Source organism: Rana temporaria, chromosome 1 (genome assembly GCF_905171775.1).
Source record: "Rana temporaria chromosome 1, aRanTem1.1, whole genome shotgun sequence".
Classification (NCBI taxonomy): Eukaryota; Metazoa; Chordata; class Amphibia; order Anura; family Ranidae; genus Rana; species Rana temporaria.
In genome coordinates, this window is record NC_053489.1 from 441,380,008 (window position 1) to 441,406,303 (window position 26,296).

Consider the following 26,296-nt stretch of genomic DNA (forward strand, 5'->3'; position numbering starts at 1 on the left):
TCTGTTACAGCTTGAAAAATGTGTTATCTCAAATGCTACTTTTACTCCCGTCTCATACTTTATTCTGAGCAAGCGCGGGTTTCTTAGCATACACACGCTCGAGTTTCTCGTCGAAAACCAGCCCGTCGAGGAACTTGACGAGTCAATTTGAGACTCCCGTCGAGGAAATAGAGAACTTGCTCTCTTTTTGGCTCGTCGAGTTTCTCGACAGTTTCCTCGACGAAAATGTACACACGACCGGTTTCCTCTGCAAAAAAATATCTCCCAGCAAGTTTCTTGATGGATTCTGCCGAGGAAACCGGTCGTGTGTACGAGGCCTGAGAGTCTTTTGGTAGAAAATAAATAAATATTCTCTTCAATTATCCAATCATGAGAAAAGTGTCTGCATGAGATTTGGTATTTAAAGTGAACAGAAATCTGAGTTTCAAAAGATTGGATAATTGAGTCGACTAATGACACAATTTTTTAAAAGACGAGTCAGAAGACCTTTAGCAAATAAGCCTTATTATATCAAGCCCAGGTTTTTGTTATATTTTACTTTTTTTTTTTTTTTTTCAATTAAGGCAACTCAATTGTCCTTAATTGATAAACTAATAATGAATCACTCACACATAGGAAAATTATTTGCATCTAATACAAAAATCGGATTGACTGATGACTCCATTGGATTGACTCCACTTGCTCAGAGGGGGATTGCTCCGCTGATCTCCCTCTGGCGGGTGACAGGTCCATCTCCACTCACTGTGCAGAGTGGAGACGGGCACAGTCTCACTCTCCTTTATGGGGAAATCGGGTGAAAACCGACTACCTGTCCATTTTCATCCGATCATACCCGATCCAGTTTTTCAGACGGACCGGATTAGACCCTCTATCTACCCTTATGGATCGGCGGGTGTCAGCGGTGACATGTCCTCTGACATCCACCGCTATCTGATCTAATCCTGTCTGCAAAATCCAGACGGATGGTGGTCCTATTTTCCATCCATCTGGATTTTGCAGACAGGATCGGATCAGATAGCGGCGGATGTCAATGGACATGTCGCCGCTGCCCCATAGGAGTGAATGGAGTGTCCGATCAGGTCCACCTGAAAAACTGACAGGCAGACCGGATCAGAAAGCCTGTGTGAAATAGCCCTTAAAGTACAACACATTAGTTATGCTTATCCCCCAATTGTGCCTTTACTAACTATAGCATGGTCTAAGGTAAAGTTATAAGCAGTCTTAGCTTATGACTTACTTTTATACAAAGCCATTCTATTTCATGTAGCTTTACTTCATATGAAAACAGTGCATATGTTCTATTTCTCTTATGATAATATATTAAACTACATTTAAAAATATATTCAATCCTAAATTTTTACTTAATGCACTTCACAGTCTGAGTCCTAAACCCTTGTCACAGCTACACATCAAATGTCTCTGAGTAAAACTTTAGGCGGTATTAAATCCAAAATACAAAAATTGAATATGTTGCAGTTTACCAATCCTTAGATGTAGTGACTGCATTAATTTTCTGTTTTTAGACTTTTATTCCTTTATTTTCACCTGGTGAGCTGGCCGATAACGAACTTCCTGTTTTAGGGTGTCTCCACTCTGCGTGGAGGAGCAATGGTGACTCCTTTGGACAGCAGCATTGTCAGTCTGGTGGGAGAGTAATGTTAGACTAGCAGATTTAGATGGACTTGACTAACAATTTGAAGCTGAATTCCAGCTAACATTTAAGCAGTTATAGTAGCTGTTTGTTTTTCTCCTTTTGGTAGAAAGGTTTTACATAAACAAATATTAGCTAATCATTGTTAACACCCTTGTGGTAAATGATCTGTCTCAACCCTCTAACTGTTACTTTGTTTGGACAGTGTGCTCTGTACTGGCTGGATCACCAGGTGAAAGTAAAGCCTAAAAAAGAACACCAATGCAGCCATCGCATATTGTTTTTGGGTTTATATTGATTTAAAGAAAACATTCCCCAAGGGGAACATAACGGCTGCCATTGCTGATTTCTAATTTTTGTGAATGCTGGTTGCCTGGCCAAAATGCAGAGTCACTAATCCAGAAAAAGTATGTATATGAGGACTTCTGACTTTACTCTAACTTTCCTAATGCAAATAATTGCTCATGGTCAGACTGATGCCACAAGATCAGTACAATACCCAGGCACCTAGCATTTTTATAAAGAAGGCAACAATGACAGTCCCCATAACTTTTAGAAAGTAATAATAAAATAGTAAATAACAAGCCCCTGGTAATAATAATGTTAAACATTTTAAGAAAAAGAAGAGTAGGCAGTCTGTCTGAGCAAAAAGTAACTGAGTACTTGTTAAGTGACCATTGCAAGTAGCATCAGCTGAGAGTCTCTGGAGGCTCACAGTTTGGAACCATTTAGTATGACTTGCACAAGTCTTGAACTCTACTACTCTACTACTACTAAGCATGTGAGTAGCATTGCTACGTATACTACTAATAATAGTCAAAATAACAGTTATAAGATGATGAAGTATGTAAATGTTTGCTTATTATGACTAAGGAGAAGAAGAAAAATATTGTTTAATACATTATGATATACCAACATTCATACAACATGGAAGAGGGAGACAATATAAAAATGGTATTATTGGTTAACCACTTCCTTACTGGGCACTTAAACCCCTTCCTGACCAGAGGACTTTTTGCGATTCGGCACTGCGTCGCTTTAACTGACAATTGCGCGGTCGTGCGACGTGGCTCGAAAACAAAATTAACGTCCTTTTTTCCCCACAAATAGAGCTTTCTTTTGGTGGTATTTGATCACCTCTGCGGTTTTTATTTTTTGCGCTATAAACAAAAATAGAGCGACAATTTTGAAAAAAAAAAAAATATTTTTACTTGTTGCTATAATAAATAGCTAAATTTTTTTTTTTTACGTTTTTTTTTATCCTCAGTCTAGGCCGATACGTATTCTACATATTTTTAGTAAAAAAAAAAAAAAAAATCGCAATAAGCGACTGGTTTGCGCAAAAGTTATAGCGCCTACAAAATAAGGGACAGAATTATTATTATTATTTTTTTTTTTTTACTAGAAATGGCGGCGATCTGCGATTTTTATTGGGACTGCGACGTTATGGCGGACACATCGGACACTTTTGACACGTTTTTGGCGCCATTCACATTTATACTGCAATCAGTGCTATAAATATGCACTAATTACTGTATAAAAATTTTTTTTTACTAGAAATGGCGGCGATCTGCGATTTTTATTGGGACTGCGACGTTATGGCGGACACATCGGACACTTTTGACACATTTTTGGCGCCATTCACATTTATACTGCAATCAGTGCTATAAATATGCACTAATTACTGTATAAATGTGACTGGCAGGGAAGGGGTTAACACTAGGGGGTGAGGAAGGGGTTAAATGTGTATCCTAATTAGTGTTCTAACTGTGGGGGAGGGGGGGTGACTGGGGGGGTGACCGATCTGTGTCCCTATGTACAAGAGACACAGATCCGTCTCCTCTCTCCCCTGACAGCACCGCTGTCTGCGAGAGCCGGGAATGAGAGATGATCTCATATGTAAACATATGAGATCATCTCTCATTGGCCGCACAGATCGCCTAGGAAACTGCCGCTCCGATTGGCCGTTCACGGCGATCTGTGACTGGCTGTGTCCAAGGGACACGGCCAGCACAGCAGTTCCCCGCTGCGCGCTCGGGAGCGCGCGCGGGGAACGCGAAAAGGGGCGGCCGTAAAAACACGGCCTCCCAGAGAAGTAGAGCCACCCGGCGGCCGTATATAGTCGTACGGCCGTCGGGAAGTGGTTAAAATTCTTCAATAACAAGGCATGTTAACCTCCCTGGCGGTATGATTCTGTCTGGAATTACGTACCAAAAGCGGTACATTTATTTTGCAAGGAAATTGGCGTTTTATACTGTAGGCCTGTAATTTTTAGAAATAACTCACTTAAATCTGACCAAGCAAGAGTCTTGTAGGCATCCCGGGTATGATTTTTTTTTTAAAACAAAATTATAAATTATAATATAATAAATAATTATAAATAATTATAACAAATAATAATATAATTATAATAAAAATTATTCAATAATGTAATCAACTCAAAATCACTGAAATTTGCAGTTGCAGAATTGTCGCTGTCATTATTTTATTTTTTTTATGACGAATTTCCCCGCAAATCGCTATCGCACATTTCTGCAAGTGATTATAATTTATTATCGCTGTTTTCTAGCTGATCTAAAACCATTTTTGACATAAAGGGACACTTTTGGACAATCTACAGTTTTTAGGCAGAAATGACATTTTTTATTATATAAAAGTACATGTAGGACACTGGGCAGACCACTAGGGACAAGGGGGGTGTGTATTTTTTACATACAGTACTGTAATCTATAAGATTACAGTATACTGTATGTAATGTGTTTGTTTACTTTTTTGAATTTGGCGCCGTTCTCCGTCCCCGTGCGTCGTAACGTCGCAGGGAACGGAGATCGGCGTCACACGGGGACTGTGAATCGAGCGAGGAGGTCCCGCTCGCTCACACAGCGGGTGGCATCGCTGGATCCAGGGACAAGGTGAGTAAACCAAGCCTGTGGATCCAGCGAAAGGTAAGCCCGTCCAGCCCGAGCGTGACTCGGGTTTGCCGATCCTAACATGTAAAACCAACCCCGAGTCACGCTTGTGTTTACCGTCAGGGGGGTTAAGATATGTTTTTATAAATGCAAATTTTGGTAAATTTTTTATCGTTAGGTCATTTTCATTTTATTAAATACCTGAAGGGACAACATATTTTATGTGAAAAATCTACAAATATGTACAGTATGTATCACCTGTACTGCAAGCAACCCTAACTTGTATCCATTGTAACAATGATTTTTTTCAACACTACTCATTGGAAATTGACTTAAACCAATGGTGTAATACAAGGACATTTTTTATTTTGTATGACTTTTTTTTTTACACTGCATTGTTGTATATTATATGACTGTGAAAAAAAAATTGTATCTGTAAAGTGGTTGGTGTCTCGTCTATAAATCTGTGTAGCTGTGTAATACAAATTATGGATGCATCAGTATGAGGTTCACAAAAAGATTTACATTTCTCTGCTATTCTTTTTGTCTAGTATTACTTATCTATATTTACACAGAACAATGGTGAAACCTCTGAAATGCTATAATTTAAAGTACAGGTAAAACTGGTGATGCTTGAAAGCAAGGCAGCTTTGAATAGAATATCATATGCTGCGACAATACAGTCTATATTTTATTTCCCTCAGCACCATGGAGAGCAACTGAAATGAAGCTTTCTCTTTTATGGCAGAAAAAAATAAATGCATTTTTTATGTGATTGACAAGCACAATGAAAAGCGTCAGAATGGGGTTAGAGGTTAGGTCTAGACCAGGTGGGTCATACTAATAGGGGTGAAACTATAAAAATAGTCTTCTGCTGAGCTGGCTCTCAGCATGTTTTCTTATTGTCAATTAACAGTGAGTGCTATCTTCTCAGGGGGTTTCCATTCTACAAGATGATCTTTCATCCTCTTCTATATTCACTTCAGTTATCCAATCAGATTACAGACAACTGAGATATTCAATGAATATTCAACAATCTGTCCAATGATAATAACAAAAACATAGGAAAATACAGAGGCAGGAAAAAAGTATGTAACCCCCCTTGGAATTAACTGTTTTTCTGTGATACGATCCTCATCTACGTCACAATAATAAACAAACACAATGTTAACACATACAATTCTAATTTCTTGTGTCTTTATTGAACACAACTATTAAACATTCACGGTGCTGCATCTTTTTGAAATTGCTCGCCTCTCATGACAAGGGAGCTATTTTTCTTGTGGCAGCTCTAACTTGATCATGCATCTTGAGTCCTGTAAACCCACCTAATCCAGACTCTAATGACTCGTACACACGACCGGGATTCCCGATGGGAATAGATCCGTCGGAAATCCGGGGGGGGGGGGGGCAGGGGACCAAGAACCTGCTTGATAACTTTTCCCCCGTACACATGATAGGTTTTCCTGTCGGGAAAACTCAGATGAGAGCTTTGGTCGGGAATCCCGACCGTGTGTATGCTCCATCGCAGTTTTTCCCATAGGAAAACTGCCTAAAACTGCCGGGAAAAAGTCCGCCAGGAAACCTGGTGGGAAAAAAAGAAAGCAGGTTCTCTTTTTTGTCCGGTGGTTTTTGGGCAGTTTTCCTGTCAAGAAACCCGGCCGTGTGTACGAGGCTTAAGTGTTTTCTTGCCCTTTTACTTTTTTTACCCTTGACCCTTTTCACCTGTTCATAGGCCGGCTGAGTTGATGCATGAAGGGAACTGTATAACCTCTCCAGAGATTACACATACTTTTCATCCTCCCATAACCTTCATACTCACATAATTTATAGATACAGTGCACTTTCCTTCTGGAACTTATTAAACCATCTATTCCTACCCTGCCTTGGTCGGACCATGACCCAATTGTAATATCCTGCCAATCTCTGAAGCAGAAATCTAAGCCATCCACTTGCACTTTAAACAACTCCCTGCTATCGCACCCTGAAGTTTTAGATAAAACTGCATTGTATCAGTCTAAATACTACTTTTACCAAAATGTCCAATCAGTCTCCTCACCAGCCACGGTGTGCAAAACCTACAAGGCTCATCTGATACAACTGGCCTTGAAAAGGTGAAAGAAAAGAGATCAACTTAAGTAACAACTAGAGCTGAACTTGACCACAGGCAACCAAGCGAACAAGCATCACACCTCACCCCACATCAAATCTCACCTGCATAAGGCCAGGACTGAGCTAAACATCTGTATTACCAAGATATCAGAAAGACAGATGCTATGAGCCAACCAAAATTTTTATGCCCAACGCAACAAACCTAGCACCATGCTGGTGAAACACTTGCGTCACCTTACTCCGGAGATAAAATCTATCACTCTTTGTATGAGCCAGTGTGTCTTCACTGGAGACCCAATTGAGGTCTGAATGTGAACACCACCTGCTCCACCTTTCCTCAGCTTCTAGCTCCTTCTCAGTAAATCAAGCTGAAGCATTCTTCAGTAAGACTCGGCTTCCCATCTTCTCAGCACTCAGCCGGGAACTCGTAAATGCAAACATTACCGCTGAAGAAGTCAAGGCTGCAATTAAAAGCCTCAAGGTAAACAGAAATCTGATCTGGATGGATGCACTGCTTTATTTTACTAAAAGACTTGAGGCCCCGTACACACGACAGAGTTTCTCGGCAGAATTCACCGAGAAACTCGGTCAAAACCCGGATTCTGCCGAGAAACTCTGTCGTCTGTACAGTTTTGGCTCGATGGAGCCGCCGAGGAGCTCGACGAGAAAATAGAGAACATGTTTTCTTTTATCTCGTTGTTCTATGGGAGAAGGCGGCCCGCCGAGCTCCTCGGCGGCTTCATCCCAAAACTCGACGAGGAACTCGACGTGCTTTGCACGTCGAGTTCCTCGGCCGTGTGTACGGGGCCTTACAGTACAACACTCATTCCACACTTGCAGTAAATTCCCTTTCTCTGTAATTCTTGGAGGCCAATGTGGTCATGATTCCTAAACAAGACACATTCATGGTTTGACTACCTACCTATATCTCTTTTAAATATTGACGTGAAAATCATATTGCCAACTAGACTGAACTCACTTCTGGAGAAGCTTATCACCAAATACCAAAATGCAATCATGCACCAATCCAACTATGCTGGTATGTCTTGTTGTCTGCAAGGCCTTTGATACCCCATCTTGGAACTATCTGTTCATTGCTCTTTGGAAGTGGGGTTTTGTTGAGCAGTTCTTATCCTGGATCTCAGCTCTGTACGCCCAGTGCTTGGCTACACCGACATACGCAAGCTTTACTTCTGCTTATTTTCCAATCCGGTGGGATATGAGGCAAGGGTGTTTTCTCCCCCCTATATTTTTAATTCTGGGACTGGAGCCCCTGACGGCAGCTATCCCAGCAAACCAAGACATCCGTAGCATCAAAATAGCTGGGAAACACCATAAACTGATGCTCTTTGCAAGTGACATCTTAATGTATATCTCCTCTCCCCGTACCACACCTCCCCTCTAACTTTTCAGAGTCCTCACAGACTCTGGTCTCAAACCTACAAGTTAATGTTAAATCAAACGCACTGAACCTTACCCTTCCCCCCAACCAACTTCGGATGCTTCAAGATTACTATTGCTTCACCTGGCCCACCTTCCTACCCAATCTAGGTTAATATTATCTTTTAAAACACTTTAACCCTCTTGGTTTAGGGACTTGGCCACTCTTCTTCTTTCATGGAAGCCCCTCCCCAATCTTCTGGTTCCACAGAATACATGCTATAAAAATGACCTAACTACCTTAACTATGTGGACCCACCTCACTGTAGTGGAATACAGCATTGCTATTTTTTTTTTTGAGAGCATCAGCTTCCTCCATGATGTTCTGCCATAGATACCCTGCCTGTACAAAGATGTTGACTCATGAACAGGGATGTTTACTAGTTCCAGTGATGTTGTTAAGCCTTTAGCTGTTACTCCATGAATATTCTGCATTGTGCCTTGGGAGTCATCTTGGCTGGGCTCCCACTTCAAGGAAGAGTAGCCACAGTACTAAACTGTCTCCATTTATAGACAATTTGTCTAACTGTTGACTGGTGGATGCCTAAACACATTGAAATTGCTGTGTATCCCTTTCCAGCATTATATAGATCAGCTACTCTTGATTGTATGTCTTCAGAGCAATCTTTTTTGCAAGGAATGGTTCACATCAGCTGATGCTTCTTATGAACAGCAATCTTAAAATGGATTAATACAATATCAGCCAAGGATATGGGGAGCAGGGACATGGGGAGCAATCTTAAAATGTTTAAAGGGGTTGTAAAGGTAAAAAAAAAATCCTAAATAGCTTCCTTTACCTTAGTGCAGTCCTCCTTCACTTACCTCATCCTTCGATTTTGCTTTTAAATATCCTTATTTCTTCTGAGAAATCCTCACTTCCTGTTCTTCTGTCTGTAACTCCACACAGTAATGCAAGGCTTTCTCCCTGTTAGTGGGCGTCCTGACTCACCAGTAGTCCAAGGGAGGGGACGAGCATGACACTCCACACCAGGGAGAAAGCCTTGTGTGGAGTTAAAGACAGAAGAACAGGAAGTGAGCATTTCTCAGAAGAAATAAGGACATTTAAAAGCAAAATCGAAGGATGAGGTAAGTGAAGGAGGACTGCACTAGGGTAAAGGAAGCTATTTAGGAAATTTTTTTTTACCTTTACAACCCCTTTAAGTGTCTTTAATTAATTAAAGTAGTTCTAAACCACACCTCCAAACTAATTTCATTGTTTTCATTGTTTAGATTCCAGCTGTGCAAACTACTGATTCCAATTAGCTATCTGTTGAAGTAATTAGTATTAGTTATCAGTTTAAGCACATTGCGTTTGTTATGACTTAGATGAGGATCAGATCACAATTTATGGCATTTACTGCAGAAAACCAGTTCATTCTAAGGGGTTTACATAGTTTACATATTTTTTCTTGACACTGTAAACACTATTTATATTTTACTGTCTCGTTTTTCAGTGGTCGTTTTTTTTTTACATATATATAAAAGTGAAGCTGTCCTTTAACATGTAGCCTAATTGTGGGGAAGGATTGATACCTATGTTACCATGTTCAGGAGATTCATCCTTAATTGCTATCCCAGTGACAAATCACACAAGAATGGAAATCCTTTTGTTAACACCAGAACAAAAAGGATGAGAAAATAAACTAATGACAATGGTTATTATTGTGGCAACGATCAAAGGTGCACCTTCGCCTAACTTTGGGCAGATTTTCTCTCAATTCCTGTTATATGAGAATTTCATCACAGGTCATGTTTCTTTCTGTTATGTTTTAGCAACAAAGGAGAAAAAAAGTCTTACCGCCTCCACCTCCGCAGGGTCATACCATACATTGATGTACGGGTGCTGTAGTGCCTCATCAACAGATATTCTTTTAGCTGGATCTATGACAAGCATCTTTGATAAGAGGTCTCTTGCTTGACTGGCTGCATAAATAAAAGTAGTAGCAAAATTCACATTAGCTCAATAGGTAAATACAACATACTGCAGTCACTGTTTTGGAACACTATGTTATACAAACCCACACATTGTCCTCTGACTTTTACTAACATTTCATATATTGTGGCTTCATGTGTAATATATATATATATATATATATATATATATTATATATATATATATATATATATATATATATATATATATATATATATATATATATATATAAATATATATATATATAATATATATATATAAATATATATATATATATATATATATATATATATATATATATATATATATATATATATATATATATATATATATATATATATATATATATGTTTTCATGTGATAAATATATATATATATATATATATATATATATATATATATATATATATATATATATAATTATATCATGTGATAAATATGCTGTATATATATATATATATATATATATATATATATATATATATATATATATATATATACTATATACAGCATATTACATACTACAGACTGTTTTACACTGTATTGTCCATTAATACCTCTAGGATTTTCAGCATTTTCAGCATTCAGCGTCCCATTCAACAAACAGGCAGACATGCATGAACTAACCAACACTGTACCATGTGTACTTACTCACTAACTGCATTTAGACCCACACACATCTCTGCTGGCCACTACTGTCTACCATTTCTCTCATGCTCTTCTCCATCTACTTACCCCTGACACCAACGCACTTCACTGAACACCACTGCCCCCAACAAACATGTCTCCGCTAACTGCCTTTGCAACGACACGCGCAGCATATTTCTTCTCAGATTTAAAGTGTTTGTTACCCCAACACTTCATATTCCTAATATGTGCCTGCTGTACCATGTACTTGTGTGAGAAAGTCTCCTGTTCTCTTTGTATTGCTTCATTTGTGTAAAATCCCTGGTGAGCCTGCCAGTCCCTCTGCTTTCCTAATAAAAATGTACCACACTTAGCAGGAGAGCACAGCGTGGTCAATTCTCTAGCTATGCTGGGAACTCATTATACTCTCCTCCAGTGATCAGACCTGTCCTGACACGCCCCTGCTGCACAGCCATTCACTGCAAAGCTCAGTGTGCTGCTGCTTTTCCTCCCCCAGCTCTTGTGCAGCTTAGAACAGAACGAATGTGATCACAAAAAGGGGAAAAAGGTATTTATAATTGTTTTATATCTATACAAAAATGTTTAGCATCTATTTTAAACAGAATGGGTTGTTTTACAAGGTGATCGTTTACAATCGCTTTAAACTTCTCCACTGACTGCCACTGCACTCACACACTACAACCTCTGCCATTGCATTCTGCACTGGCCACCCCTGCACCCACACACTTGTCCAGTTATCACCAGTGCATATGTGATTCTCATTGGCCGTTACTGCACCTGTAATATAATGGCAAACTACTTTTCACAAATTGAAAACAAATTCACAAATTTACTGCTGTATACTACATTGTAAATTCATACTAATAGAATGTTTTTTTATTTCAGTATTTATCTCATTCAATGAATAGGCATAATGGGCAGACTTTTTCCAGTGCTATATTGAACCAGTTACATTAGACTTTGTACCTAGAAAAGTCTGTATGCTGATACAAACAAGTACAATGGAATAAAAACAAGAATTACAGCATGCCATGTTGCTTTTAATTTATTCCTAAAGTGGTTGTAAACCCTTACATATACCGAGTGAAGTGATTGGCCTGAAGTGATACACAGAGATGAAATAATTGAGACAAATACAAAGTATAGAGGGATATGCTTTGTTCACATTTTACATCAGAGGTTTAAAACCACATTAAGGTGAACTTGAAAATAAATATGGGAGTTGTCACTGCTGATTTCATTTTACAATGCAGGCTCTGGGGTTCCCAATCTTATCCAGACTTCACTACCCTAGAGAATCACTGACCTAGAACAAATATGATGCCAGTGAAGTCTGTATGCTTGTTCAAGCTAAGTGACTAGATAGAGAAGCTAGAATTAGGATGACAGACATAGGGCCAGATTCACGTACGAGCGCGTAACTTTGTGCTGGTGTAGCGTATCCTATTTACGCTACGCCTCCACAACTTGGACAGGCAAGTGCAGTATTCACAAAGCACTTGCTCCGTAAGTTGCGGCGGCATAGCGTAAATGGGCCGGCGTGAGCCTGCGTAATTTAAATGTGGAAGAGGTGAGCGTGTTGTATGTTCCTGTTGCTACACAGAGCGATAACACTAATGCACATGGGGTGATTAGGGTGTGCCTGGGCACACACCCGGCACACCCTGTGCGCACGCCTATGACATGGGGGTTGAATAACTAAGGGAGTAGAGCATATTCACTTTGCAGAGTGGATTTTTTCTTGGGTTAGAGAATAAGTAAAAGCAATGCTGATTTCAATCATCCAATGATGTGTGAGCAAAAACTGTTTTCTTAAAGTGGTTGTAAACCCTGTTACAGCACTTTTACCTACAGGTAAGCCTAAAACAAGGCTTACCTGTATGTACCTCGAAAATCTTCTAAACTTGTACAGTTAAGGAGATATTCAGTATATGCGCTGCTGCCGACGTCATCGGGGCATGCGCACTAAAGTAACGGGCATGCGTCATTCGACGCATGCGAGGGATGGCGGGCGCTCGGACATGTACGGTAGGTCTGTACAGACGACCGAACATGTCCGAGCGGGCAGGATTCCAGCGGACTGTTTTAAAACAAGTCCAGGAATATTTGCCCGCTGGGAAAAGGCCCGGCGGGCAAATGTTTGCTGGAATCCTGCACGCTCGGGCCTACACACGACCGAACATGTCTGCTGAAACTGGCCCGCGGACCAGTTTCAGCAGACATGTTTGGTCGTGTGTACGGGGCCTTACAGTCTAATATTTTACATTCTACACATTCTTTACATAAACTACATTCTAATAGAATATACAAAGAAAAAGAGCCTCTGCTCCAGGTGTATGCTGATAACCTGAGGTGGAATATCTCGTAGAGTGCCAGCCCCGGCCCGCCTCCGTGGGAAACTTGTAAGAAAAGAAATGGCTGCGCATCCAGGAATTCCAATTTGCCTTTTATTGTTAAAAGTGATAACACCACGTGACCTCGTGTTGGTGTCTTTGGTGTTATCACTTTGAACAATAAAAGGCAAAGCGGAATTCCTGAATCTGCAGCCATTTATTTTCTTACAACATTCTAATAGAAACAAAGGTTTCAGTTATAAACATGTGCAAATAAATGTGTTATCTAAATGCCAAATCAAACCTCCTTCTATATTTATTCACTTTTCCCTAAAAATCACATACTGTACATTTTCCAATGCTGCTATTTTTGCCACCAACTTATCCAGTCGCTTAAAACACTTATTTTTAATTTCTGAACCCATACACTTCTCAAACCTTACAAACATCACATTGCCACTTCAAAGCAGCTCAAACTCAGCCCAATAAATGTCATTGTGATGAAGCTATTTGGGTGTTGAATGACTGGAATTGTATAGGCAAGTTAACAGGAACTGTTGGAACTTGTGGGAGATCCATCTGTACTGATGACCATGTGGAAAACTCCAATAAAACATTTAAAAAATGTATTATTGCTATTGTTGCAGAGCACTGCCTTCTGTGAAATAAAACCTAGCTACTTGTGTGGTATATTAGGAGCTCACATGACAACCACTATTGTTTGCTTATTACAGCAATCAAATTTCCCATATTGTCTTGTATTGCAATCTTTGCAAGTAAGCGGAGAGTTTTTTTTTCTTATTAGACTGCTCATGAAGCATAGCCTAAAATGTAATTTCAGAAAAATCAGCAGTACGGATTGTTTCTGTTTGTATGTAGTGCAGTAAATAAAAATAAATTTAGACAAGGCAAATTGAGTTTCAAGGATGGAACAATACGTGGAGAAAATGACTAATGCAATTCAGATAATAAATGATCTTCTAATTAAAAAAAATGATACAACTTACCTTTGAGTTTATTATGCTCTGAATCCGCTGGAAATAGAGAATCTGGGAAAAGTTTGGGGAATGTGAGACCAGCATATTTGGGTCTATTTTCCACATAATTCCGAACCGTTGGTTGAAGTTTTTTCATGAACTCTGGACACGGTGTTCCCAGTTGCTCTATAACTTTGTTCCACTGGTCAATATCTAGAAAATGCAAGTCAAGGAAAAAACCACCTTTCCATTCAAATAGTGTATTCATGCAACCTTATACAGCAAGGGTTTTCCATGTGATGTTGAGTGTGAACAATCCACGAACCATTGCCATTCGGAAACCTGGTGCTTAGGGCACTTTTACAAGGAATTGTCCCCATGCCAATCAAGCAAGGTGTAGCAGGGAGACGAACACAGTGATGACTGAACCGTGGCATAGAAATAGGAAGGAAGAGGCTTATAAAAGATAAAACAATGTATTTGGCTTTCCTTGGTGTCATCAAAAGGTTCAGAACTTTTTCAAATCTGCAGTCATCACAAAACCATACTACCCTGGTTGGGTATTAAAGTAGTATGTATAGTTCCCATTTCTAGGAGCTCCACATACTTGCCAAGTGCAAAATCTAGATATCCTCTCCTCTTGAACACTTTGGACCAATATACCATATAGTTAACACATGAAACTGGTAATATGGCAATAAGTAAATTTTTTGGAGTATTAAAAATTAATATTGCATTTAAATTATAGCTGAGATGCACAACTATGATTGTATTGGATCCCTACTAAAAGTTACCATATTCTCAGTTGGATATGCTCCTGTTCATTAATACAAAATAGATGAATTTACAATAAGAATAAGTGCCCCAGTAATAGCCCCTAATTGGTGTATAGGGCTGAGAACTGTTGTATTTCTTCCATGTTGTGCAAAGGAAATACTTAACAGGAAACCATTTAAGTCAAACAAAAGTCTCTACAAAAAAAAACTAGAAACCAGTTAAAGGCTAAAATTATAAAACAAGGAATATGACAGAAAGCCTACTAGGTATAATTGTAACTAGCCCTATTTTTTGGGTGTAGCTTCCAACAGTACAAGTTCATTTTAAATGCCTGTGTTCCCGCTGGGGAGATTCTTCCTTGTTCCTATATACAAGATGATAATATGTATTTGAGCAACAGGACGTGATGTATATTAGGTCAGCCCTCAAAAATTCCACTCGCCTGCTCGCATTTTGAGGGCTGGCGAGGAAGGGCTTCCTGGAAGCGAGGGGGTGAGCACCGCCACCCCGCAGGTTGTATGGGAGTCCTTCTTCCAGCGTTTGCGGAGGGAAAGAGAGGAGAGAGCTGGATGATTCAGAGTGCGGGGGACATCACTAGCGGCTTTCATTTCAATAGCCGAGTGTTTCCTGCACTCGCTGTCACACACAGCCCTGTCCCCTGGTAATGGGGAATTTGATAGACAGATCACCTGTCCAATCCCAGGATGAGCGACGTGTATCAAAGTTCCCCCGGGAACACAGCAATTGAAATCAAAGCTGTTCCAGTGATGTCCCTTTGGCGCTCCTATCATCTGGCCGGCAATGCTCTTCCTCTCCTCTGCTACCCTGCATTATGGACATAGGTAGGCAGCACGATGGACACAGGCAGGCTGCATGATGGACACGTGTAAGGCTGCATTGGTATACACGGGTGAGGCTGCATTGGTGGACACGGGTGAGGCTGCATTGGTGGACATGGATGAGGCTGCATTTATGAGCACGGATAAAGTTGCTTAATTCTGCATAAAACATTTAAGTGTAATTTCATGACATGAGGGCGTGTTTGGGGGTGGAATTAGTGGCGGGACAGGGTAGGGGTTGGGTGGGGCAATTGGTGGCAGGGTAACACTTGAGGCCTGGCTAGTAGCTCAGGACTTGAAATTTTAAGCCCTGTATTAGGTTATTTATAAAACAATGATTGTGACAGAGAGCCTACTGAGAATAATTGTGACTAGCCCTTTGTCCTCTGTTGTCTTTTTTGGGTGAATCTTCCACAGTACACAGTTCCTTTAAATGCTGTCTGTGTTTCCGTTGGGGAGATTCTTCCTCACTTCCTTTATCCAGAATGATAATATGGATTAGAGGAACAGTAAGTGATGTAAAATCTCTGCAATGGAAAAAGAGATAGCAACAAAAAGAATCTTTGCCTTCCTGTCCCCTGTTCACCTAATTTCTTGTCCTAGTGGAAAGAGACAGTATAAGTGTAGACCGACAACCACAGTTACATACAGTCATAAAAATAACCATAAAGTCATTAAACATAAATTATTATTTTTTTCCAAATAGTTAGAGTTGAGTTTTATGAAGCCCCTGTGAGAAAGTCAAGAAATAGAAAACCCCAAATTTCCTGTGTGCAATAATGCAAGAAACAAGATGAAAAAAATCAAACTGTTTTCCACTTTATGCTCAATTTACAATCCTAAACTCATTAATTTGCACCAGAAATGTACGATAGCCATATGATTGTTTTAAGTTTCATTCTTACTCTGCAATTAGCTTTGTTGAGACAGGCTGGTCCATAGGGTAGGTGAAGTTATTGATATTCAAAGAACCAAATATTCATCAGAGGCAAGACCTTCCTTACAACCACTCCACCTCATCACTTGGATTTCAAGCCCAAATAATTGCAAATTGACTCTCATTGTTATGCCGCGTACACACGATCATTTTTCGGCATGAAAAAAAGGTAGTTTTTAAAAAATGTCATTTAAAATGATCGTGTGTGGGCTTCACATCATTTTTCGGGTTCTGAAAAAAAAGTTTTTTCGAACATGCTGCATTTTTTAACGACGTTTTAAACAATGTTGCTTTTCGGGTTGTAAAAAATGATCGCGTGTGGGCTAAAACGACGTTAAAAACCCGCGCATGCTCAGAAGAAAGTTATGAGACGGGAGCGCTCATTCTGGTAAAACTACCGTTCATAATGGAGTAAGCACATTCATCACGCTGTAACAGACAGAAAAGCGCAAATCGTCTTTTACTAAGAAGAATTCAGATAAAGCAGCCCCAAAGGGTGGCGTCATCCGCATGGAACTTCCCCTTAATAGTGCCGTCATATGTGTTGTACGTCACCGCGCTTTGCTAGAGCATTTTTTTAAAACGACTGTGCGTGGGCAACGTCATTTCAATGATGAAGTTGGAAAAACTTTGTTTTTTCATGCCGAAAAATGATCGTGTGTACGTGGCATCGGGCCTTGATGGTACAGTACAATATCTGCAAGAATGGAATTGTAAAAGTGGTAAAAGTCACAGAGGTCACAAATGGAAGAAAAAATACCCCTGCTAGCAAAAGGAATCTAAATTTAAAATAACATTTAATTACTGCCAAAAATGTGTTATGCAAGCTCTGTAGTTGATTTAATGCAGGCATTGCAACAGTAAAAACTATTTAAGCATGTAAACTGTATAACTTGGATGTCAGCCTAACTGTAGTAATTGTTTTTGTTACTGTCAGGTTTTATTTTTATCTGTGGCCTCATTTAGGAGTTTTTCCTTTACTTGTCCCTGTGATATCTAGAAATTTGATGCCTGCAGAAGAAATGGAGGGGTGTGGAGGTCACCTGAACAGGAAGGCATAGACAGTATCTGTGTAAAATATGTCTAGTTTAAGAGCTGGGATCGTACATTCCAGAGCCTTCAGCTATTTTGTGCATGTTAACATGCTGATAGTTTTGGATCACTGAATAGCCCCAACCATGTGTAAGTAGACAAAATTAGACCTTTTCCTGAGCCTCTTTAAGGCCTCGGTTACACAATTGTAAAAAACAGAAGTTTAACCCCAGTTTTACAACCCCCGTCCCTGACTGCCTACTTAAAAACTACTATATAGCTGGAGGGGGTCGCACACATGTTCACAGCATAGTAGCTGCTACAAATTTTGTGCAGCTTGTCAAGTTGACAGAAGACAGGTTGATATACTAAAACTGGACAGTGCATAATCTTACATAGTTGCATAGCTGACACCACCAATTGTGGAAGTGAATTCCACATCCCTACCGCCCTGACAGTAAAACCCCCCATACGAAGATTCAGGTTAAACCGCTTCTTCTCCAGTTTCATTGAGTGGCCCTGTGTCTTCTTATACTCCCTGAGACTGAATAGTTTATTCCCTATGCCAGAATTGCCATTGGAGTATTGGTGCAAATCAGGTGCAACTGACCATGGTAGGCAAACAGCTTCTAACTAACTTTATCTTGTTCAAAATAAGCTTTAACAGAAAAAAAAAAAAACTGGAAGCAGATTTTGCAATTTTAGTAAATCTAACCCCTTGCCCATACAAGTCAATGAGGCTATGCTGCAACTGTGGGCCAAATGCATTTGCAAAAAGGTATTCAGGCATAGGCTGCTTAGCCACCTTCTGAAAAGCAATCCACTGCAGACTGCTTTTCAAAAACTGCCCAAGTTTGAACTTAGCCTGATGGGAAACAATGGGGTACAGAAAATGTATTTTATTTTATTATGCAATGTGGTAAGCTGTGCTTTGTAAGCTTAATACATATAATATTGTAGAAAAACTAAATCACATATCACTGTAATGAATTTACACAGGGCAGGTGACGTAATTTGCCCAAGGCTGTACCACACATCATTAGCTGCAGCTACATCAATTACATGTTGGTAAACTGCAACACAAAAGTGGGTCTCTGGGTCTGCTCAAACATGAAACCAATGTTATATAATGGCAATATGGGAAGAAAGCAGTCATGGTCAGCGTATGCTGCTTTCACTGTTTACTTCCTAAAAATAATATTCAGTTAGTTTATAAAATCTAAAGAAAACCTTAATAATGTGTTAACCTTTACTGACAAACCATCACTAGGAAAAACAAATTGTGCTTTTATGCGCAATCACTATCTTTTGTTGCTTCAGCTTTAGTAAGCTGCCCTCGTATACAGCATGCAGAATGAGATATTCAGTAAAACCATCTATGTAGTAGTAGTAGTATTACTCTATTAACCTCCATGCCCTTTTTCTTACTCTGTAAGGCAAATAACAAAAGAATATATGGCCTGGTAAATGGTACTGGACTATAGCACTTAGAAATATATATATATATATATATATATATATATATATATACATATATGTGTGTGTATATATATATATATATATATATATATATATATATATATATATATATATATATATATATATATATATATATATATATATATATATATATATATATATATATATATATATATATATATATATATATATATATATATATAAAATATATATTATTTATTTATTTTTCATCAATGCAAGTTTCCTTTTCTAAATTTTCATTGTAAATACCTATTACAGAACTCCTTAATATTTCCTGGCACTTTACAATATCAAATATAATTTTTTGAATTGGCATTGTAATTGTTGAGAGAATAAAAGATAACTATATATATTTTTTTCAGGGCATCTCCTAAAGTGTGAAAAATTTCTCTAATAACAATGAATAAAAAAGCGTAGACGATAATAGCTCTAAATGGCTCAGAGTCATCAAATATTTATGCGTAAAAAAAATAGAAACATAAGACATATGAAGGCAATCAAGCACTTTAGTAAGGAGCACTGGAGTGGCATTAAAAATTAATGGCACTGCAGCATGCCTGGAAAAAAAGAATGCGCGTTTTTGTGTGGTAGGAGGTTTGCGCATGATTTTGCTTGCATTCCTTCATCACACAAGGGACATATTTATAAACATTCACTAGTGGATGGTTACAAGTACCTTACATTTGCGATTTTTGGTAACATTTGCAACAACTTCACTGGGGACAGGTGGCAAAAGGCTAGGTTCAGACTTGCGCAGGTCAGGAACATGCGTGGTTGTGTTTGCAAAATTGCACGTGTTTCTGACCCGCAGGCAAAATGGGTTGCTCTTTAGAAAACATGCAGAGGTGCAATTAATAATTAATGAATTCATTGGAATAAATTAATTCTTAATGGCAGCACTTCCATGGACCTGCAATTTTTGTGTGCGCCAAATCGCCATGTGACTTGGTGTAGTGTAATTTAAAAAAAATAAAAGGGTTGGGGAGTTCCAGTAGCCCACTTAAATGAATGGGCTGCTGTACCTAAACATGCCGCATGTATGTGAACCTAGGCTAAGCACAGTAAGTTAATATCTAATAAGTGTTTTAAGTACAGGAACAGTTTTTTAGCAGGCATAGTAAGTCCATTAAACAGTGAGGGCTAGATTCAGAAAGCCCGCCGTAACTTTGTGCGGGCGTAGTGTATCTCAGATACGCTACGCCGCCGTAACTTAGTGAGGCAGGTTCTGTATTCACAAAGAACCTGTGCCCTAAGTTACGGCGGCGTAGCGTAAATCTGGGGGCGTAAGCGCGCCTAATTCAAATTGTGAAGAGGTGGGCGTGTATTAAGTAAATAAAACATGACCCCACGTAAATGACGTTTCTAACGAATGGCGCATGCGCCGTCCGTGAACGTATCCCAGTGTGCATGCTCCTAATCCCGTCGCAAATAGTCAATGCTTTCGACGTGAACGTAATTTACGCAAAGCCCTATTCGCGAATGACTTACGCAAACTACGTAAAATTCGACGCTGTCCCGACGTCCATACTTAACATTGGCTATGCCTCATATAGCAGAAGTAACTTTACGCCGGAAAAAGCCTTACGCAAACGACGTAAAAAAATCCGCCGGGCGCACGTACGTTTCTGAATCGCCGTATCTAGCTCATTTGCATATTCTACGCTGAAATCAACGGAAGCGCCACCTAGCGGCCAGCGTAAATATGCACCCTAAGATACGATGGCGTAGGAGACTTACGCCGGTCGTATCTTAGCAACATTTAATCGTATCTCAATTTGAGCATACGCTTAAAGTTGCGACGGCGCGTATTCGGACTTACGATGGCGTATCTACTGATACGCCCGTCGTGAGTGTTACTGAATCTAGCCCTAAATGTGCAAAGCCAGAGCTCTTCAAACCACAATTGTACACATTTTGCATACAACAAAAGGTAAATGTTCCTTTTTATACAGTTTTATTTTTCATTCAGAAATGAAAAAAATAAGTTTATAATGACATGCAGGCTGGTATCTCCATTGTAAAGACCCAGCAAGCATGAGGACCCCTACCATTCTGATTTCAGCCCTAGAGACCTTCAGCAGTGTGCTCTGAGGATTCAACACAATACAATATGTGATATCAAAAGTGACTATTGGATAACTATCAATCAATAAGGTATGATATTATTTGATTTATCAAAGAGGAACCAGTGTCATGTGTTATAAAGGTATTGGATGCAATTTTTAACAACTGATTTACAAATCGCTTTGAGCCCTGGTTCACACTGGGCTGCGGCAGTGAAGCCGTGCGAATTCAGCTGAACTCGCACGATTTCACTCCCGCGGCAGTCCCGATTTCGGCCGCGATTTAAGAGACATCTGTGCAGGTTTCTGCACAGATGTCTATGTAAATCGCGGCCCGAAATCGCAAAAAGTAGTACAGGAACTACTTTTTGAAATCGATGCAGCGCCGCAGATGCGGCGTCGCACCGATTGAGACAGTGTCATTGCCGACAATTGGCGTCAAATGCCGCCGATTTGAGATGCGATTTCACATGTGAAATCGCATCTCAAATCGAAGGAAATCGTACCCAGTGTGAACCTGGGCTCAATGGTGAAAACGTATATCAGAGATTAAGCTTACTTCAGCCTTCCACATTCTACAAGGGTGTAAGCAGATTGTTTTTGCACAGTATGGTAGTGATTTAGACATATTACAGGAACACTGCCTAACAAAAAAAAATTGATAAAAAAAAACCCACTTTATTATTACAAATTTAATTTATATTCTGTGGCTCGTATACCCCAACTACGCAAACAAGCAGCAAGTAAAGCAATGGGAGTGGATGCCATCTTGAGAATGTTTTTTGGTGCACAGAGGAAGTCACTTTCTGGGAGGTTCTTCCATTTATCATAATTTTAGGAGCAATGTGTGCTTAATGGTAAAAAAAAAAAACAATTGGAGAAAAAAAATGTTAACCCTTCCAATACTATCAGCGCCATGGAAACATAACATATTGCTTCCTTCTGGCCATTCCTTGTATGCTGAAATTCAAATGGATGCTACATATACAATCATCATTGCCTAATTTTACATACATACTAATGAATATGTACTCATGAAATCACAACAAAAGCACAGTTGCATTATTTTTTAATCTTTAGTAGATCTATCCTATAAATGCAGGGCTTTTTTTCAGGGGGAACTTGGGGGAACTCAGTTCCACCACCTTTGGCTCAGACCCTTTGGTGCCTGCTCACCACAATCACTTGTAAACACAGAAGTCTGTGTGGTTTCTGTGTTTACAAGTGACAGCTCTGCACTCTGTATGTAACCCCCTGAATTCTGCACTGTATGGAATGCAATCCTGGTATTTAATGCCCCTTTAAGACCCTTCTACTGTTTGTGAAATATGAACGGGGTCGTGGTTGAGTTCCTGCACCTATTTTCTGAGAAAAAAAGCTCTGTATAAATGTATGCATAAAGCTTTACCCTAGTATATGCATTAACTATGATAAATGTGATTGCATTAAAAAAAAAAAAAAATTACCGCAAATTAATAAGGGTTTGATGTGAAAAAACGTTAGTGCTTATTATTGATAATACATGGAAAAGCCAACGTGTACTTGAGATCTCATATAAGACCAATGTGATTTACAATGTGAACGGAAGATGGAGCTCTAAGTATTCAAGTGTACATCCTCTAGACAAATGAATGCATGTGGGTGGAAGTGGTTGCCAAGACACTCATGAAAAGCATGAGATATTAACCTTGAGCTCTGAAATTCTGCTGATGAACTGAAGCACTTGAACAGAAGTCTATAGATTGTAAAGAACATTAGTTAGTGGATTGCAGTATTCCTGCAGGACAAAAAAACCTTTGTCTGTATAAAAAGGAACCCATTCTTCTTCTCTCCAAAAAACAGATCCATTGAACAGCTTGAGACTTCAGGTGTGTTACAGAATTGAAATATAGGCATATTTACTTTTTCATGCTGGGAAAAGGCACAGTAAAATACCAAATGCCATGTTTAAACAAGGATCTGGTTTTGGTGATCTATAATATATATGTGCATGTAAACATCTGACATGTCTTTCTCTAGGAAGACTGTTCAATTTGTTCAACAGGTTCATTTATAATCATTAAAGAAACAGCTTGAAAACTTATTTATAGGTCAAGGCCTTAAATATACAAAATTATAGGTAAAAAGCAATATTTTTCACTAATGCATGTCCCTTTTTCATAAAATATTTGAAAAAAAAATTACATTTATATTCAGTATTTAAACAAGTACGGTAACTCATTTCTCTATAACCAGGGATTTTTTTCAGGGGGAACTTGGTGGAACTCAGTTCCACCACCTCTGGCTCAAACCCTTTGGTGCCTGCTCACCACAATCACTTGTAAACACAGAAGTCTAAGGCCCCATACACACGATAGAATCCATCCGCAGATAAATCCCAGCAAATGGGTTTCTGCGGATAGATCCTATGGTGTGTACACGCCAGCAGGTCCGTTTCCGCGGAGAAATCTCCTCTGGGATGGATTCCAGGAGATCGGATATTTGCTGACATGCACAACAAATCCATCTGCTGGAATCCATTCCAACGGATGGATCCGCTCGTCTGTACAGACTTACCGGATCCATCCGTCCAAAGGGATTCCCCGCACGCGTCGTAATGATTTGACGCATGCGTGGAATTCCTTATATGACAGCGTCGCGCCGTCGCCGCGTCATAATAGCGGCGACGGCGCGACACGTCATCGCCAGAGGATTTCAGCGCGGATTTCAATGCGATGGTGTGTACACGCCATCGCATAGAAATCTTCTGAAATCCTCGAGAGGATTTATCCGCGGATACGGTCCGCTGGACCGTATCTGCGGATAAATCCTCTCGTGTGTATGGGGCCTTACACTGCGTGTAACTCCCATAATTTCTGCACTTTGTATGTAATGCAATCCTGGCATTCAATGTTTATTTAAGAATCTTCTACTGTTTGTGAAATCTGACCACACCCACTATTTGATGTGATTTGGAGGGTTTGTGTGGGGGTCGTGTTTTTTTTTGGGGGGGGGGATGTGGCTGAGTTCCAGCACCTATTGTTAGAGAAAAAAAGCCCTGTCTATAACCTAATTATTTTAACAGGGAGCTGGTGTGTAGATGCATTACGTAGAATACTGCTATCAATTAAGAAATGTTCTAGTAAGTTCCTACACCTGCACTCACTAAACATCTCTCCGATGATGTGTATGCATTATCTATGCAGTCAAAACCTATACTCAAAGCATACATCTCTACTGAATCTTTCAGGACTGTACAAGCAGACATCACTGATAGGGCTTAAAAGTGGCTCTATTAGTGTATAAGTTGTTATAATGAAAAATATCTGGATTTTATTTTGTTTCTCCTTTCTGAGAACTTGCTCCACATACTGTACTAGCTCCCATCTATGCACTCTTCTCCGGGCTCCCCTCTATCAGAAGTATTTCTCCTACCTCGCAAGATGTGTTTTCACTCTCTTCCACCTTGTGTCTAGCCTCCTCCACCTAGATATTGTTTATACTCTTCCTGTCGGTATTTAAGATTATCTTCTCATTGTCTAGCTGCTGTGAAATTATTTAACTATCTTGTGAACATTTTAAGTATGCCATCCCAGCCCTTTGGCTTGTACGACAGTGACCTTGTTTATCATTTATTTTCTGCTCCTTGTCTTGCATACCCTTACAAGACAAGGGTATGCAGACAAGGGTATGCAAGACATAGGTGTTCTTCTTATGTACTCCCGGTCTCATCAACAATCTGGATTGCAGATGTATCCATATTTCACCCATTCCTTAACATTTGTTGGTAAGAACCCTTAGTTTGCAAAACCTGCCCTATAGTGGTATTCCAATGTAAATTATGCTTGGACGCTCTTTGACACCTGCCCCACATGACAGAACTTGGGCCTTCAAAACAGGCCTCACGTGCCCCAAGTGCTGCATTATTGGGTGGAGGGGGTGTGTCATGTGTTCCCCTTAAAGTCCCAAAGTTTTGACTGTGCCGCTGTGGGGATCAGAGCGAGTAATAAACAGTACTAATAAAGGTAGGGTTGCCACATTTTCTTCAAGCTAAACCCGAACACTTTAATGGCCTGGGACACCTTTGGGTGCCCCAAGGAGAGTAGTAATGTGGTGCGCATAGTATGCCTCAGTAAACAGCGGGTGTTAGCTCAAACAAAGTGATCCAGAGGGCTCTGTCATCTCTGAAAGCACTTCCATCTTCACCCGGTCTTCCTTACGGGTTTGTAGACTCCGGCTGTGTTAGTGGCCATGCGTTCAGGAGCTGCCGTTCACAGCACAGGGCTCTGAAGGAATAGCACGGTATGCTGTTCTTTCAGAGTGCATGCGCTGGAGATGTCACTGGCTGCATTAAAAGTAAATATTACCTAAACGATGCATGTTTAGAAGATTTTTACTGTACCTATAGGTAAGCCTTACTATAGGTTTACCTATAGGTAAAAGTCATGCATGGGAGTTTACTCCCACTTTAAGCAGTCAGCTCTACATACAGTGAACTTTAATTCAATCCTTGACCCAGCCCTAGACTCCTCTAACCCCCAGCGCACTGTCTCCCCTGATCTCGCTCAATGGGCGGAAACCTTCGCTCTATCTGAGATATGGAGATGGAAACAATCTGATTCCAACGTTTTCTCACATATGTCCACAGCCCTTAAATCTGGCTCTATAATAGACTTTGCGCTTGGTGCCGCTCTAGTGCTTTCTAAAGTCTTTGGGGCCTTGTATCTCTCAGCAGGACTCTCTGACCACTCTCCGCTTGAAATATGCCTCTGGTTGGGTAGACGGAAAGATCCAGGCACCTGGAGGCTAGCTCCCAGATGGATCAACAGTGACAGTGTAGCTGAGCTCATATTTCCACAACTTGAAGATTACTGGTCTCACAATGCGGACACAGCTTCCCCTGGTGGTGTGGGATGCCTTCAAGGTCGTGACCCAAAGCTCTTATATTTCGGCCATCAAAGCTACCAGAACCGATTGTGCCTCTGAAACCTCAAGACTAGAGGGTTAGAGGCTGACGCTTCTACCTCCTTTACCGACTAACCCATGTCTTCCAATTATCTCCAACTAGCCCGAGACAGGAGGAATATAGCTCTAGACTATACTTCTCTAACATAAACTGATGTCCATTTTTTGTCTCTTAAAATATTTGAATCAGGCAATAAAAAT

The 26,296-nt window shown here is 39.9% G+C and overlaps 1 protein-coding gene across 8 annotated transcripts in view; it reads right to left on the reverse strand.

Annotated features, from left to right (window-relative positions):
* MAPK10 (mitogen-activated protein kinase 10) overlaps window positions 1–26,296 on the reverse strand; it is a 275,129-nt gene that overhangs the window by 16,230 nt on the left and 232,603 nt on the right. For 6 of the 8 annotated variants that reach the window (XM_040326622.1, XM_040326616.1, XM_040326626.1 and 3 more), the window contains exons 9-11: window positions 14,034–14,216; window positions 9,911–10,035; window positions 1,546–1,641 (exon numbers count right to left, since the gene is read on the reverse strand). In XM_040326622.1, the coding sequence (XP_040182556.1) occupies window positions 1,546–1,641; window positions 9,911–10,035; window positions 14,034–14,216 (404 nt within the window). The remainder of the gene's footprint in view (window positions 1–1,545; window positions 1,642–9,910; window positions 10,036–14,033; window positions 14,217–26,296) is intronic. The other 2 variants (XM_040326632.1, XM_040326629.1) reach the window with 1 other exon arrangement.